The sequence below is a fragment of the Mirounga angustirostris genome, unplaced genomic scaffold (assembly GCF_029215605.1).
Source record: "Mirounga angustirostris isolate CCGP_5_RB_7025 unplaced genomic scaffold, mMirAng1.0.hap1 SCAF_5, whole genome shotgun sequence".
Classification (NCBI taxonomy): Eukaryota; Metazoa; Chordata; class Mammalia; order Carnivora; family Phocidae; genus Mirounga; species Mirounga angustirostris.
In genome coordinates, this window is record NW_026991713.1 from 152,186,502 (window position 1) to 152,202,955 (window position 16,454).

The 16,454-nt window shown below is 49.2% G+C and overlaps 2 protein-coding genes across 2 annotated transcripts in view; one reads left to right on the plus strand and one right to left on the minus strand.

The window, feature by feature from the left end:
- The window catches only part of ABCC6 (ATP binding cassette subfamily C member 6), a 47,221-nt gene extending 36,830 nt beyond the window's left edge, over positions 1-10,391 (minus strand). Inside the window, exons 1-7 of the mRNA XM_045875049.3 lie at positions 10,292-10,391; positions 9,041-9,223; positions 6,874-6,999; positions 6,612-6,740; positions 4,192-4,317; positions 2,981-3,042; positions 93-224 (exon numbers count right to left, since the gene is read on the minus strand). Of these exons, the coding sequence (XP_045731005.1) occupies positions 93-224; positions 2,981-3,042; positions 4,192-4,317; positions 6,612-6,740; positions 6,874-6,999; positions 9,041-9,223; positions 10,292-10,327 (794 nt within the window). The 5' untranslated portion in view covers positions 10,328-10,391. The remainder of the gene's footprint in view (positions 1-92; positions 225-2,980; positions 3,043-4,191; positions 4,318-6,611; positions 6,741-6,873; positions 7,000-9,040; positions 9,224-10,291) is intronic.
- Positions 10,392-13,724: 3,333 nt separating this feature from the next.
- LOC123844493 (BOS complex subunit NOMO1) overlaps positions 13,725-16,454 on the plus strand; it is a 55,245-nt gene continuing 52,515 nt past the window's right edge. The window contains 2 exon segments of the mRNA XM_045875051.3: positions 13,725-13,882; positions 13,884-13,964. Coding sequence (XP_045731007.2) covers positions 13,799-13,882; positions 13,884-13,964 — 165 coding nt within the window. The 5' untranslated portion in view covers positions 13,725-13,798.

Genomic DNA, 16,454 nt, shown 5'->3' on the forward strand with positions numbered 1-16,454 from the left:
GCCCAGAGTAGGGTCTGGGGTTGTATTTGGGGCCAGATGATGAACTTTGCTCACCAGGCATGGGGCCACGCTCTCATTTTTCACACACTCACCGCTGGGCCGCACTGCGGTTCCTTTTCCATTCCCTTTCGAACTGGGAAACAAGTTCTTCTGAGGAGTTTTCTCGGCTAAGCGACCAGAGGTCTTCTGGCCCCAGCGGCCTCCTGTAGCCCCTCCAGACCAGCCTGTGAAAGGTCACCAGGGCAAGCTCCTGAGGCCATTCCCCCTGCAAGGTCCTGACCTGGTCCAGACCCCTCTGCACCTCTGCTGGCCCCTCAGGAAAATGAAAGCAATTAACCTAACCACACCTAACATTTGTGGGGCACTTCCCAGTTTACAAAGAACCATCTCATTAAATCTCATGTGATAACTATTGACCCATTTTACAGATGAGGAAATAAAAAATCGAGGCTCAGAGAGATTAAATGACTTAAACAAGGGACGACCTGCGTGGCGAGGGAAGTAAACCTCCCTAGGCGTCAGATGTCCGGAGTTGGACACCTGAATTCTACCCTCAGCTTTCCCCATTATAAATTCCTTTCCTGAGCTTTTCTTTATAATACTTGCTGCAATTATGATTTACTTTTTTGGTCTGGTTATTTATTGAGTGTCTTTCTCCATTACCATTGAATGGTAGGCTCCACGGAGACAAAGAGTATTTACCTTTATTCTCCTCCTCTGTATCCTCGCCTCCTGACACAGGGCAAAAGGTTTGTCAAATGAAGCCATTTACCAGGTCTGTGACCTTGGGCAAGTCACTTCCCATTAGACCTCAGTTTTCTCACTTGAAAATGAAGAGTTTCCCAACACTTGAGACTAGTACGTGAGATGATTGTAGATGGCACAGTGTTGGAGGAGGTCATGGAGAGGACGTGACCTCTGGTTGTCCCGTAAGCTGGACGGGGGCAATCGGAGTCTCCTCACCTGTCCCCTGTCCTTGGAATGGATGTTCTGCCCACTCTGCCATTGCAAGGAAGCAGCCTTGAGACAGCAATGTGTTATCGAGACCATCTGGATGGTAGATGGGACTGAACCCTGTTGAACCCTCCGCATAAACTAAGATTCTGGCGGGGAAGGTGCAGAGATCTCCTCGTCTTGTGGCCGCCCAGGACAAGTCTCGCAAGTTCCCTTGCTTATTAAAGCTGTCACCTGCCAATAGGAATGGCCTTCCTCTTTCTTCAGTCTCTCCTTGCCTTCCAGGTATGGGGGCCAGTTTGCGAACCAACACACATAGACAAGAAATTAATTACTATAGACTTCTGTGGCGGGAGTGTTGCTTCTCAGGTCTCTGTGATCTTTCTGGTAATACCAAGGAAAAGGTCTCGTTTGGTGCTGGTCCTTAGTTCCCTGTCTGAGACTTTCCAAGTTCCTTTTTCTTTTTTTTAGAGAGGTGGGGGACAGACGGAGAAGGAGAGAGAATCTTAAGCAGGCTCCATGCCCAGCACAGAGCCCAATGCAGGGCTTGATCTCATGACCCTGAGATCATGACCTGTGCCGAAATCAAGAGTCGGACGCTTAACCGACTGAGCCACCCAGGCGCCCCTCCAAGTTCCTTTTTTTGTTTAATCCAGGGCAAACTCAGGCAATCTAGTGCTGATCTAGAAGTTATTAACATGGCTTGGTTTTCACTGGAATTTTGGGGGGAGGAGAGCTACATGGCAAGTGATTTAATAGATTTTTCCAACTTGGCAGTGATAGAAAGTTTCCTTTTAAAAAAGTTTATGAAGGGGCGCTTGGGTGGCTCAGTCAGTTAAGCGTCTGCCTTCGGCTCAGGTCGTGATCCCAGGGTCTTGGGTTTGAGTCCTGCATCAGGCTCCCTGCACAGTGGGGAGCCTGCTTCTCCCTCTCCCTCTGCCTGCCACTCTGCCTACCTGTGCTTCCTCTCTGTCAAATAAATAAATAAAATCTTAAAATAAAATAAAATTAAAAAACCAAAAAAGTTTATGAAAGTATAAAAAGTGAGTTGAAAAAAGACATTAAGTAAAGAGAGGACAATAATACCCCAATAAGGCAAAAAGCTCAAAGAATGGTCCATAAATGCCATGTTTGGGAGACAGAGGGCTAGGTCCTCTCTAGAGCTGGTTAGCAAACCTGTATGCACTTCCCACCCATTCCTCACCCCCTAGAGCATCCTATTCTTTGTGTATTTACCAACCACTTTGTACAATACTCATTAAGGGCCATACGCTATGCTAAGTGCCTCACAAGACTTATTTCACTTAATCCTCACCACCCTACAAGGTAGATGCTATTATTATCCTCATTTTACAGGCACAGGGACTGAGACACAGAGAGGTTAAGTAGCTTGCCCAGGGTCACACAGCCCGGAAGTGGTGGGGCTAGGATTCGAATCCAGGTGCTACCAAGATCTGACTGCAGTGTGGCCAACAGGGGACCCAGCAATGTGGGCGCACCCTGAGCGCCTGGCACGCTGGACCTGGAGAAACATCTGTGTTCTCCACCAGCCTGGGAGCCTCTGGGGAGTAGAGATGTGGTCTTTTACCTCCTCAGTGCCGGTGTTTAGCACACAGTAGGTGCTTCTTAGCGTTGATGGAATGCATGAAGCCAAGTAATTGATACAATTTTGCTGAGCACCTGCTGCGCACCAGCACTAAGCATTTTACATTTAATGAAGGTAGAGTTGTTCCCCTTTTCAGAGGGGCAAACTGAGACTCTGAATGTTTGCCATATGGGCCGGCTAAGAGCGAGAGCCAGGACTCAAACCCAGACCTCACTCCAGTGGAGGAATGGGAATGGGATGTGGATATTGGGCACACTGAAATCTGACAGAGAAGCACCAAGGCTGGGAGGAAGAAAGCCTGGCTGACCTCCATAGGCTTGGGAGGAAACGTCTCGGGGGGAAAGGTGGGATGACAAATAAGGGCAGCAAATGCAGGAGGTGGGGGCACCACCTCAGCCCCTTTCCTGCTACTTTACTTACCCAGAAATCCACCAGAACATGACCCTGGAGGGGAAGGAAGCTTCAGCCTCTGGACATGGGTTCTGTAAAGACAAGAGTCGGGGTGGAGGGAGGACTCGATCTCGTGTTCCATGGCCAACGTAAGGCAAGGGAACCAAGGTCAGGAAGACAGGAGGAACGGTCCATGAGCTTGGTCCCGAGAGTGCTCATTGACATGCCCTGCCTACTTGGCGGAGGTGCTTGGTGCTTCCTAGCAGGCAAGGCGAAAAGGGACTACGCCACAAGTCTGACAGCATTCACAAGAACTGTTTCCCAGAGGAACAACTGTTACGAATACTGAGACCAAGAAGTTCTCAAAGCAGGAGCATGCATGACACAGACACTAACATCCTCGACCATATCCCTCAGGGAATACGGCGAGAAGATGCAGAGGGATCCGTCCTGAGACCCTGCCAGAAAATTCCCATGCATCTATGCCCTTCACCAACAGGGCACAAGACTCCCTATGTCACCATATGTGTACCATTATGGCTCATTATCAATTTTTGATTTTTTTCTTCCATTCTCCTAGAACAAAAAAGCTCTACCGGAGTTTTCACTTGATTACTCGCATAGCTGAGCTTTTTTTTTTTTTTTTTTTTTTGAGGCGATCTCTCCCTCAGAATTCTTTCCTGATTTCACAGGCTAGCTCAGGGCTCCCTGTTGTCAACTCTCGTGGGCCATGAATTCCTCCTGCAGGGCCCCAGTGGTAATTTCGCACGTGTTTGTAGAATTCATGTGGTTAACGTCTGGTTCCTCGACTTGGCTGTTAGCTGCGTGGGGATGGGGACTGCATCTGCTTGTTTACCCTAGGTCCTCAGCACCTAGCTGGGGCACAGAGCATGGGCTGACAGCCTGCAGCCCCCTGGCCCAGATCTGGCACACTGCCTGTCTCTGCAAATAGTTTTATTGGAACACAGCCAAGCTCACGCCACAACAGCAGAGTTGAATGTCAGAAGAACCATTTGGCCCACAAAGCCTAAAACATTGTCTGTCTTGCCCTGATCAGAAAAAGTGGGCCAACCCATGGCATAGAGTAGATATACAATACTCATTCTGCTGAATGAAAGAATGAATGAAACATTATGAAAGGCTTGTGCTCTAGTCTAGCTCCCTTCTGTCCCATGGGGAGACCGAGACCAGAAGTGGAACAGGGACAAGGGAGGCACCGGGCTGGAGGCACGGCAACTTACAGACTGCTGGGGGTCTTCAGGGAAGAAGGGTGGGTGATCGACAAGGCAGGACAGCACAAACTGGGCTACCACCAGCGACAAGCACAGGTAGGTCGACAGGTGGTAGAAGGGGTCGCTCTGGAAGCCCTGTGGAAGAGAAAGCAGAAGTCCCACTGAGTCTGGAATGCTGAAGTCCGTAGCCTGAGCAGCAGTCTTTTTATTTTTTTTTTATTTATTTTTTTTAATTCTTATGTTAATCCCCATACATTACATCATTAGTTTTAGATGAAGTGTTCCATGATTCATTGTTTGTGCATAAGAGCAGCAGTCTTTATAGGCATTGTTTCAAGTCCCTCCCTACCCTGACCCTAGCTGGAGTCTCCTTGTTCTGTTCACTCATGTGGAGACTGGGGCTCAGAGAAGCGACAGCACCTTGCTCAAGGGCACACAGAGGATCTGATCCAAACCACAAGCTTTTGCTGTCACGCCACGCCATGATTGCTTTGACGTCCGTTGCCCCTCCAGTCAGAGCCCCTTAACTTGTTTTCCCATGCTCAGGTATGTGGTTTATGCAGAACTGACTCCATTCCAGTCTGGGCAGGTGACTGAGGTCTGATCAAGGAGAATGTTCCAGTCCCCTGGCTACTGTGATTGCGTTAGGAATGGATGCTGGACCCACACCGGGCCGATGAGAGCTAGAACCATCGGGAGATCTTCCATCCAGTTTGCTACACTGGAGGAACATAGGTCTGGAGCAATTGGTGGCTCTTGTTGCCTCCCCACTGGGGAGTGAAGCTAACATGGCAGAGCCAAGAGACAGAGGGAAATGGAGATCTGGTGTCATCTGGACACCTGGATCAGCTAAGGCCAGGAGATCGCCCATTTATGAGCAGTAAATTCCTTTGGAATTTTTCCCCTTTAAGCTAGTGTGAGTTGAGTTTTTGTGGCTTAAAACAAGAGCCCTAGTTTCAAATTGCAATTCCTCTACTGGATTTCTATACTCTTCTGTTTTTGTTTTTTGCAGATAATAGATAATTTGATATTCCAAATACATTATGGCCCACCTTCCCTATACTGCTATTTTTACTACCGTTTCTATCGGGTAGGGGAGATGGACTTGGGCTCTGCACTCCTGGGCTGTGTGACCTCAAGGAAGCCATTCACAATTCTTAGCCTTGGTTTCCTCATAAAACGGGACTGCTGGAATCCACCACAAGGCGTTCTTGCGAGAACTCAACGAGGCCATGATGTAAAGGAGCCTGCCCCGGGGCCCGGCGCGGGGCTGGGGCTCCAGAGCATGTGAGTTCATGATATTATTATTTCTGTGCTTTGTCCATCAACTGTGGGACCCTCGCTTTTCACAAATCAGTGGATGGCCTGTGGAATTTTCCCATCAGTTACAAACTCAGTTACAAAGATTACTTTGTAAAAATCTGTCCCTAAGAACCGAATGGCATGGCGTTTCTCTGCCTTTTCCTTTCAGGAGCAGGATGGAGCAACCGTTTAGCTCGAGAAATGATGATCTACAGCCTGTTGCAGCGGGCCTCCCGATCAGATGTCTTGGGTGGGCATGCCGTCTACGCGGGCAGTTTTCAACTGGGGCAAATCTGTCCCCAGTGGATGTTTGGCTATGTCCGCAGACATTCTGGATTACCATAAGGGGAGGTGTGCAGTTGGCATCTAGTGGGTGGAGGCCGGGGATGCTGTTTAACACCCCAAAATGCAAGAACGGGCTCCCGCCGCCCATCTCTTCTTGCCCAGTGTCCTGAGGTTGAGAAACCCTGGCCTCTATAAACCTTGAAGGCTCTGGAAGGCGGGTGCAGAGATCTATTTGTCTTGCAGCACCTGGGACAAGCCTCGTAAATCCTCTCGCTTACTAACCCTGCCCCGTACCGTCTGGAGTGCCCTGCCTCTTCCTTCATCTGTCCTTGCCCTCTGTGTATGGGGCCACTTTCAGATTTCACCCGGGAAGCTCCTGCGGTTGTGAACCAGCAGTGCCCCTGTGCCCCGGGTGGGGAGGGAGGGGGAGGATGTGTGAAGAGATGCGCCGTCTGGGAATGTGGGACACGTGGGCCCGAGTCGTGTGGGAGCTTGAAGGCACGGATGCACTGGGTGGCGGCAAACGTGGATGGCTGTGTGCAGGTGTGTGTGTCTCAGTCTGTGGTTGTGAGATGCACGAAGGGGGGCATAGAGGTGTGTGTCGGGGGTGCAGGTACAGTGTGTGACATGCGCATGTCAGGCGGTGGGAATTTGCGTCCGAGAAAAATGTATGGGAGGATGGGTGCACCTGTGTGAGGGAGTGTACCTGTGCATCGCTGGAGTTTAAGCAACCGTGGTGTGTGTCTCTGTTTAGACAAGAAGTCATGTGTGGAAAGGGGAGGAGGAAGGACAGGGCCCAAGGCTTGAAACTGCCGTATCGGTCCTCCCGGGCCTCCACTTACCCCTTGAAAGGCCAGCTGGGCGGCACTGGTAGCTGGCAAGGGAAAGCACAACAGCCAGTATCCAAACAGCACCCCGGATGCCCGGACCCCCTTCTTCCTCTCCGTGTGGATCAGGAACATGGCGAAGCTCTGGACAGGAGAGTCAGGATGGGCCCCTTAAGGTGGGGAGGGAGAAAGGGAGCCCCGCTCTGCCCCACACCCTCCACCAGGGCAGGAAAAGCCACAGCCAGAAGCAAGACCAGCAAGCCTGGGTCATCATTACCATCGTGGTGAGCCACACGGTGGGATGAATGAGGAATTCTGGGGCCTGGGGCGTTCCCCGCTGGATTCTCCAAAGAGCCACAGACACGCTGGAGGTGCACAGCATTATGAGGGTGAGCCCAAGCACCTGGGAAACAGGCTTAGATAAGGCTGGTGGGCAAAAAGAAAAGTGATGGCAAACTGGACAGTGACCCCGTGCCCAATTGGACAGTGGCTCTGGATGAGGCACCTGTTAAGGTACCAGTGTTATAATTTTTTTTTTTTAAAGATTTTATTTATTTATCTGAGAGAGAATGGGAGACAGAAAGCATGAGAGGGGGAGGATCAGAGGAAGAAGCAGACTCCCCGCCGAGCAGGGAGCCCGATGTGGGACTCGATCCCGGGACTCCAGGATCATGACCTGAGCCGAAGGCAGTCGCTTAACCAACTGAGCCACCCAGGCGCCCTATAATTTTTTTTTTTTTAAGATTTTTATTTATTTGACAGAGAGAGACACAGCGAGAGAGGGAACACAAGCAGGGGGAGTGGGAGAGGGAGAAGCAGGCCTCCCGCCGAGCAGGGAGCCCGATGCGGGACTCGATCCCAGGACCCCGGGATCATGACCTGAGCCGAAGGCAGATGCTTAATGACTGAGCCACCCAGGCGCCCTACCAGTGTTATAATTTAACAGTGCCAATGTAAAAGATGCTTAAGAAAAAGCAGGAAGGGCTGTTGCAGATGGATCTTGACCTGTAAGTGTCCTATAAATAATGCGCCACAGGGGTCTGAGCCAACCCAGTGTTTCCCAAAATGCAGGGGTGGGGTGGGGTGCACCAAGAGTGGACAGGAGAGATGCTTTATGTGTGAAGTGGCATGAAACGACATTTGCTCAGCAGGTGAAAAAGTTCCACTGTCTTCGAGTCCCTTTTGAGCCCTCCTATTAAATCAAGGAGAAACTCTCTGCTGGGACTGGTATGTCTCTAGACCCTTCTCTAAGATGTGGTGGTCTCTCTTTTGAACGAGAGAAAGCGACACGGTGCATGCAGGTGAGAAAGAAGACAGGACCTGGGCGCATTGAGAAACTATTGTAAGCACCTCAGTTAGTCCAAAGCAGGGCTCAACTACCGGCAGGCTGAGTTTGACACGCTGCCTGTTTTTATATCATCTGTGAGCTAAGAATGGTTTTGACACTTTTTTTTTTTTTTTTTTAAGTAGGCTCCATGTCCATCGTGGAGCCCAACGCAGGGCTTGAACTTACGATCCTGAGATCAAGACCTGAGCTGAGATCAAGAGTCCGATGCTTAAGAGATGGGGCCACCCAGGTGCCCCTGGTTTTGACATTTTTTGATCATTGAACAAAACTCAAAAAAGGTACAATGTGTCATGACATGTAAAAAGTATATGAAATTCAAATTTCAGTGACTATGGAGAAAATGTTACTTGAAACACAATCATGTCTGTTTATTCACTGTTGCCTGTGGCCACTTTCCTGCTGCAGAATAGCTGGGTGGAGACCACATGAGCCTCAAAGCCTCCAATATATACTCTCTGGCCCTTTAAGGAAGAGCATGCAACCACTTGATAGGTGGTCAGCAATAGGAGAAAAATTAACAAGGTGTTATGGGAATAAATGAACCTTGAAGGACATTCTTGTAGAAGTTTGGAGAAGGGGCGGATGAGCAGAAAGGCTCACAGGTGGAAAGCCAGTGTTTCTGTAACACACGAAAACAAATACATTACAATTTTAAGAACTGGTTTTTAGAACTGCCAGTGGAGAAGCATGAAAATCAACGTGTGACTGTTAAAAAACGTAAAAAGTTTATCCCAGCACCATCCTAAAATCACCTCGTGGATCCCAGGAGTAGACACTGCACACTCTTGGGGGAATGCCAGGTGATGGTGTTCATAAACTGGCCGGGAACGTACGAGGGTCTAGATGTGTGTGTCTGCAGACGCGTGGATTTTATTATCACGAAATCTGTGTGGGACGGATCTTGTTCCACAGAGTTTTTCTTCTGTAGCCTCTGAAGTATTGCTCTGTTTGATGAACAGGTTCCCCTTCTTATCCCCACACTGTGTGTTCCTCGAAAGGAGGAATGTCCACTTCAGGGGTCTCAGCCCGGTTCCAGCCTGCTCCCCCCCACCTCCCAACCCTTGTCTGCTTACAGGCTCCCAGAAGCAGTAGTTACCAGTTTGGCCTTGAAGAGCAGGGACATCCGGAGGTAGCCTCGGCCATGGCGGTGGAGGTATAGGAGGTAGATGGGGCCAAGGACCCAGAGGTACATAGGGGGCACCCAGACCCCTGCCGTTTTCAGGAAGCACACATTCAGTAGGTGGGCAGCAGTGGGCTCAGACTCCGTCCAGTTCCAAACCTGAGGGAACACCAGGGCCACCCTTGTAATGCTACAATGCAGGGGTCCCAAACTCACCTGATTAGGGAAAAGGCAACCTTTTGGACTCCTTTTTTTTTTTTTTTCCCAAGATTTTATTTATTTATTTGACAGAGAGAGAGAGAGCACAAGCAGGGGGAACGGCAGGAAGAGGGAGAGGGAGAAGCAGGCTCCCCGCTGAGCAGGGAGCCTGATGAGGGGGCTCGCTCGATCCCAGGACGGATCATGACCCGAGCTGAAGGCAGACCCTTAACCAACTGAGCCACCCAGGCGCCCCAACCTTTTGGGCTCCTAACATTGACGTGAAAATGGGCCAAGCACTTTTTGGAGTACCTTGAAATTCTCAACTCCTTTAATGCTAATAACATCAACACTAAGAAGTAGAGACAACTATCATACTGATTTTGCATAGAAGGAAGCGGAGGCCCAGAAAGTAAATAGTTTGGGTGATTGTCATCCAGGTGGAAAGTGGAGGTGCCAGTTATCTTTCTTGACTGCTCCCCACTTCACCACTGGCCAACACTAGGAACTTCAACCTCCCTGTGCCTCAGTTTCCTTCCCGGAAAAGGGGAGGGGTGGTGTGAAGAGATTCTACCTCTAAAGGTTGCATTAAATGGGTTAATACCAGTAAAGCACATAGTAGGATGTTGGGCACAAAGTAAGCCCTCAGTTAACATCAGCTATTATTACAGCCTTACCTACCTGGCCCCTGAAATCCTGGGAGTTGGCGACTCTCACTCCCACCCCCTGAACGTCACTCCCCAGAGTCCTTTGCTAAGAACCTGGATCAAAGAGGAAGCCAGCCAGAGAGGCGGGGGTCCTGAAGCTTTTATGCAAATAGAGGTCAAAGCCCGCCGGCAGCTGGGAGGTCTGGAGGCCCCATTAGTGGGGTTGGGGTCTGGGGAGGGGCACGACCTGTTAAACGGGTCGCTGTTCTTCTGGCTGAGAATTTAGGGGTCTCTCCCCTCCCCAGTATCGCCGCCTTAGAGAGCTGTCGGAGAGATCTACCCAGCCCGGAAAAGGAGAGTAGGACAGGAGGGGGACACTTACCTCCTGTCCCATACAGGGCTCTGCAGGCGCAGCCATCGCGCGTCTCCCGGTGCCCGTCTGTCTGTCCGCCCCGCAGTATGTCGGTCGGTCCCTGGGCAACCTCCTCGGCCAAGCTCCAGGTCCTGGAAGGGGCGGGGACTGGCAGGTTTGGCTGAGATTTGAGCTCGGGGATTGCCAAGCCCAGGGCAAGGTCCCGCCGCGGGGCAGGGGTGGGGCGTGAAGGGGTGAGACGAGGCGATTGGAGGGGACGCCGGGGGAGGGGATCCCGGAGCCCCAGAAAGTGCAGCTGGTGGGCGCCTGGGTGGCTCAGTCGTTAAGCGTCCGCCTTCGGCTCAGGTCATGATCCCAGGGTCCTGGGGTCGAGTCCCACATCGGGCTCCCTGCTCGGCAGGAAGCCTGCTTCTCGCTCTCCCACTCCCCCTGCTTGTGTTCCTGCTCTCGCTATCTCTCTCTCAAATAAATAAATAAAATCTTAAAAAAAAAAAAGAAAAGAAAAGAAAGTGCAGCTGGTATCCTGGTAAAACCCTCCAGCCCCGCAACAAATGGGATGAACACTGTCTCTAGGGAGATTTTCAGATCACGAATAGAGTTTAGCACAGTGTCCAGCACACAGTAAATGCTCAGTAAGAATTAGCGATTATTAGCATTAGTGGTGTTATTTCATGCATAGGTTACTAAGCAGGGGATCCCAGTGCCATATCAGAAATATAATATGGAAAGATGGTTGCTACATGCTAAATGAAAAAAAAAATTATAATACAAAATAGGCTATGATATTTTTGCAAAAAAAAAAAAAGTATATACTTAGGTTGTGGAAAGTGGGGAAGGAAGCCAAATCTTTCCCTTCCTCTTCCTGCTCCTTAAAGCAAGGTGTGTGTTCCCAGCCAGCAGCTCTTTTTGGAAAAACCCCTATGTAACCTATATGCATAGATGAAAAATGGAAATGCACTGCAGCAGTGATCATGGGAATCCTAATTTTCTTTTCTTTTTCCTTTCCTTTTATGTTTTTTCTTTCTGCCACAAGCATGCATTCCTTTTGCGAGAGAAATGAAAAGACAGCTTCTTCAGGTGAGCATCATCTGCACTTCCCACACTGCCCTGGCCCTTCTCTGCAGGTTTTTACCCTTGCCCTCCTGCATGCCCTCCACTGTGTGGGTTCCCTCTTTCTTTTTGGGTTTCCCTAACCATGGTCTGGGAGGGTGCCTTTCAGCTGTCCTCCTGCCTGGGTCTTCTGGAAGAGCAGGGACACAAAGAAAAACTCAGTTTTGAAGCTGAAGGTGGCAGGTCTGCTGTTTACATTTATAAGGTAAGTCTGTTTATTTGAGGTGATTTTGGTGGAGGCTGATGGAAATTAGGGGGAGGCTTGAGTCCTCTCTCTCTGGGATCCCGCCTCCAGATGGCATTGCCACACTCATAATGCTTTATTTTATTGTGTATTTGAAGATGAATTTGAGGGAAATGGTGGAAATTTGAGGGGGAATGTTCAGGAAGTGAGGAAGAACACAGAGGAAATCAGTTGGGTGAGCCAAGAACAGAACTCAGGCACACCAAAGCCTACTTTCCAGTCCACTGAATAGTAACGGCTGCGTGCAGAGCACTAGACAAGTCCCTTCACACACACCCCCTTCCTCGGTTTCCTATTCTGTAAGATAAGAAGTTTCCACAGGCCAGCATTTCCTAATTGGTGGCTTTCAACCCCCTGGGGATTTGCCAAGACAAACCAGGGATTCATGCTAGGGAGAAGAAAGGGGATCTGTTTCAACTGTAGTTATGAATAGTAAACCCCAGAGGTGCCTGGGTGGCTCAGTCGGTTAAGTGTCTGATTCTTGATTGCAGCTCAGGTCATGATCTCAGGGTTATGAGATCAAGCCCCACATTGGGCTCCACACTGAGCACGGAGTCTGCTTGAGAGTCTCCCTCTCCTTCTCCCTCTGCCTCTCTCCTCCCTAAAATAAATAAATAAGTAAATAACCCCAATAAATAAAATAATTTAACTTGTTTCTCTTTAAAACCAAAGAGTTGAGAATGCCACTGTATTTTGAGAATGCAGACTGAGAAACTGAAATCAGATGTGTTCACAATTGAGATCCTCAGTAGATGTATCATTCCATTGTAGCCATTATGAAAGTTTTGACTGTTGCATAGTTTAAGCTTGCTGTGATTCGTAGTTGTATATTGCTGAAGTCTTAGTCACAACGGCAAATTCTAGTGGGAAATTTTCTCTCTTACCTGGTCATGTAGAAACAAAATACAAAAACTATCAAAGCACTTGTTTCTTTCTTAGGACAAAAGAGAAGAATTCCAATATCAGGTCAGAAAAGCAATTTTTGTCCATTTTGATGTGGTGACTTGCAGTTAAATTCAGTTTTGGTCATAGTAAACATTCAGTCTTGGGACAAAACACAACATGCTGAGATTTGAACTTATTTTCCGACAACTCATGCTTCTGGTGCCAGACAATGCAAAGTAAATTAACTGCTTGATTTCTTGCCTATGGGAGGAAAACCCCCAAATGTGTTTCTATACAAATGTTATTAGAGCTGAGATTAAAGTAAGTTTTAGGGGCGCCTGGGTGGCTCAGTCAGTTAAGTGTCTGCCTTCGGTTCAGGTCATGATTCCAGGGTCCTGGGATCGAGCCCCGCATCAGGTTCCCTGTTCAGCGGAGAGCCTGCTTCTCCCTTTCCCTCTACCTGCCGCTCTGCCTACTTGTGCTCTCTCTTTGTCAAATAAATAAATAAAATATTTAAAAAATAAAATAAATAAAATAAGTTTTAAATGTCCTTTTTTTAACATTATGCTGACTTAAATGACCTATTTATTGATTTTTAAAAAGTATTGATCACTGAGCAGGGAGCCCAATGTGGGGATCCATCCCAGGACCCTGAGATCATGACCTGAGCCCAATGCAGATGCTTAACCAACTGAGCCACCCAGGCGCCCCAACGGGGAGTCTGCTTCTCCCTCTCCCTCTGCCCCTCCCCCTGCTCCTTCTCTCTCTCTCTCTCTCAAATAAATAAATAGAATCTTAAAAAAATAAAAAAGTATTGATCATTTACTACAGAAAAATGCACCAACTTAAATTCCTAAAGGGTTTTTGAGATTATATATCGTCTGTGAAATATACGTGCCAAAAAGATTCGGGAAAGTTGTTGGATACTTCGATCAACAGTCTTTCGTCATTTCCAGTTTGGGCAATATTGACTTCCGAAGTATAATTCAACTTTGGAGTTTGTGCCTGTACTGGGCACCTTGCAACCGCACCCGCCAGACGGTGCGCGGAGTCCTCCAGGCCTCCAGAGGGCACAAATGATCTCGTTTTTGTGGCTGAGCAGGCGCCGTGGTTAACTTGTCTGGGGCGGTCGGCTTGAGGCCGGAGCGCGCACGCGCGGCGGCGGGGGGCGGGGCCTGGGCTGTCAGCCGCCGGCAGAAGAGGAAGCCGCAGGCCGCGCGCGGAGCAAGGGGCGGGACCGGGAGGCCTGTGGTGGGTCGGGCGGCAGAAGCCGGGCCATGCGGGCGTGCGGGGGCTTGGGGCCGCCGGGGCCCGTGGCGGTGGCCGCCGCTGTGGTGCTGCTGCTGAGCGGCCGTGGATCGGGCGCGCGGCTCCGAGGACATCGTGGTGGGCTGCGGGGGCTTCGTCAAGTCGGACGTGGAGATCAACTACTCGCTCATCGAGGTGAGCGCCCAACCCCGCGGCCCGGGCCGGAGCTCGTCGTGTGACCCTGGGCCAGTCGCTCAACCTGTGCGGGCTGCGGTGGCCTCGCCTCACCCGCCGGGCGGTTGCCACTAGCTCCACATTCTAGGAGTCCTTGCCTCCTCGAGGGCTCCGCTTTCCGCGGGCTCTCCACCATCCCGTCCGCTCCGTGTCGCGCTAGGGTGGAGGTTCCTGTCGTGGGGTCAGCTGCGGAGTGGGGTTGGGGGCCTAGAGGTGTGCGCGCAGGGGGCGTGGGGGACATTTTTGGTGACGATGTTGGTGGTTCATAACTTTTATCAGGTCACTCAAAACGAAGGATCCCCCAAATCAGGACCCCAGGTTCTTCAGAACTCAAACTCCAGAAACCCAGAATCCACATCCCAAGATGATAGGGGACTCTGACCGTCCCTAGAATCCAGGCCCCAGATCTCTTAAAACGCACTCTCTGGCTGTGTCTCTCTCTAATAAATAAAATTAAAAAAAAATAAAATAAAATAAAAACCCACTCTCAACAGGCCCCAGGCCCCAGATCCTCAAAACTCAGACCCCCTGAAACTTAGATTTCCTGAAAGCCGTATTCCAGAACCTAGAGACTGCAAGTCTTATCCCCTAGCCCCACAACTCAGAGCCCCCAAAGGTTCTAATCCACTCCTCTTCAACCCCCCCCCCCCCCCCCCCCCCCCCCCCCCCGGGGATGCTTTTAGAGGGCGTTGATTCTCATCCCAGAGATCCTGACCCAGTTCATCTCTATTGGCATTTCTGGGGCTGGGAAACTGTGTTTTTAATCTCCCCCATTCCTCCCTTGAGGACTCCTTTTTCCTTTGTGAAGGTAGAGTTGTCAGCTGCCCTGATTGCCTTACTGGGTAGTTATTGGAATTATTCTAGAGATTTGTGCAGAAGTCTTTTTTATTAAGTTGTAAAGCCCCATGCAGTTACGTGATTATCAACCCAGTGGGACTGTGACCCAGAAAGCTTTTGTGAAGAGGATGGTCACTTGTCAGCATAGATGGGAAGGGACCTGATGGAGGGCTGACCTCTGTTTTAGGAGGGTACTGATGATGGGGCAGGAGGAGGGGATTTGAAAGAGAAAAAAAGGAAGAGGCTAGGAGATGCCAAAGAGAAGGGACTGTGGGGGGACTAAGACCCCCAAAGGCTGACTGAAAGCACATTTGAGCCTCGCCAGTTCTGGCAGTTCAAGGGCTGCAGTGAAGGATTAAACCAGTATGTTCTACAAATCTGGTTGCTGAGGTTCTCGGCAAATCTGGTTGAACATCGGTTCCACACCCCACTAGGTCTTTCACCTGGCCTTGTTCCAGATCCCAATTTTTGTTCCTGTAGGATGGGGTTGAGACAGAAGCAGCAGAACCCAGTACAGTGTATTTCCTAAAGAAGATAATTATCACCTTCAAGACCCGTCTGTGGCTTCTCTGCCGTTTTTTTTTTTTTTTGGGAAAAGCTTTTTTTTTTCTTTTTTTTTTTATTCTTATGTTAATCCCCATACATTACATCATTAGTTTTAGATGAAGTGTTCCATGATTCATTGTTTGTGCATAACACCCAGTGCTCCATGCAGAATGTGCCCTCCTCAATACCCACCACCAGGCTAACCCATCCTCCCACCCCCCTCTCCTCTAGAACCCTGTTTGTTTTTCAGAGTCCATTTCTCTGCCGTTTTTTATCTTAAGTCATGTGTTTAGTGAATCTACCCACTGGCAGTGGCAAGGTCCCTAGGTTTTGCTGGGGTGCCCCTGTCACCTAGATTGCCTCTCAGTGTGTGGGCACAGGAGGTTTCAGAAGGTGCCTTGCAAGGCTTTTTGCAACTTGTAGTTTCCTGGGGAGAAAAGTAAAGGCAGATGTTAGTAACGCAACACAGTAATATAGTAATATAGTAAAATAATAAGAATACTATTTTTTTTTCTTTTTTTTTTTTTTTTGAGTTGTGCCCTCCGCCAGGTGCTTAATATGCATAGAATCTGTATAATCACCAGGAAAGGGAATCTCTCTTTTCTTACCCCTGAAGAAACTGGACCTCAGGAGGTTAAATGACTTGCCCAAGGTCGCACAGTACATGGAAGACCCAGACTTTGCTTGAACATCTTAAAAGGTTAACAGATTGTGTTTGGAAATGTCCAGGATGCAAGAGCTTTAGAGATTCTTGTGAAATGTCTTTTGATTTGTTTTTTGCCCAGGAATGAAAGTAGAAGAGAAAATTGAAAGTTTCTGGATGAGTGTTACTCCCAAGTATTGGGAATCATTTGGGGTTAATAATGCAGATCCTTGGCCCTCATCCCAACCTTCTAGTTTAGAAACAGAAGTGGGGCTTGGGATTGCATTTTAATAAGCACCTTATTAACAGCGAATTTGAAAATTTGTTATAGATAGAAACAACGTAGAGACAGCCACCAAAAATAACCTGAAAAATATGACTTTTGGGGGTAGTCTTTAGATGGTTTCTAACCAGAAAAGTATCTA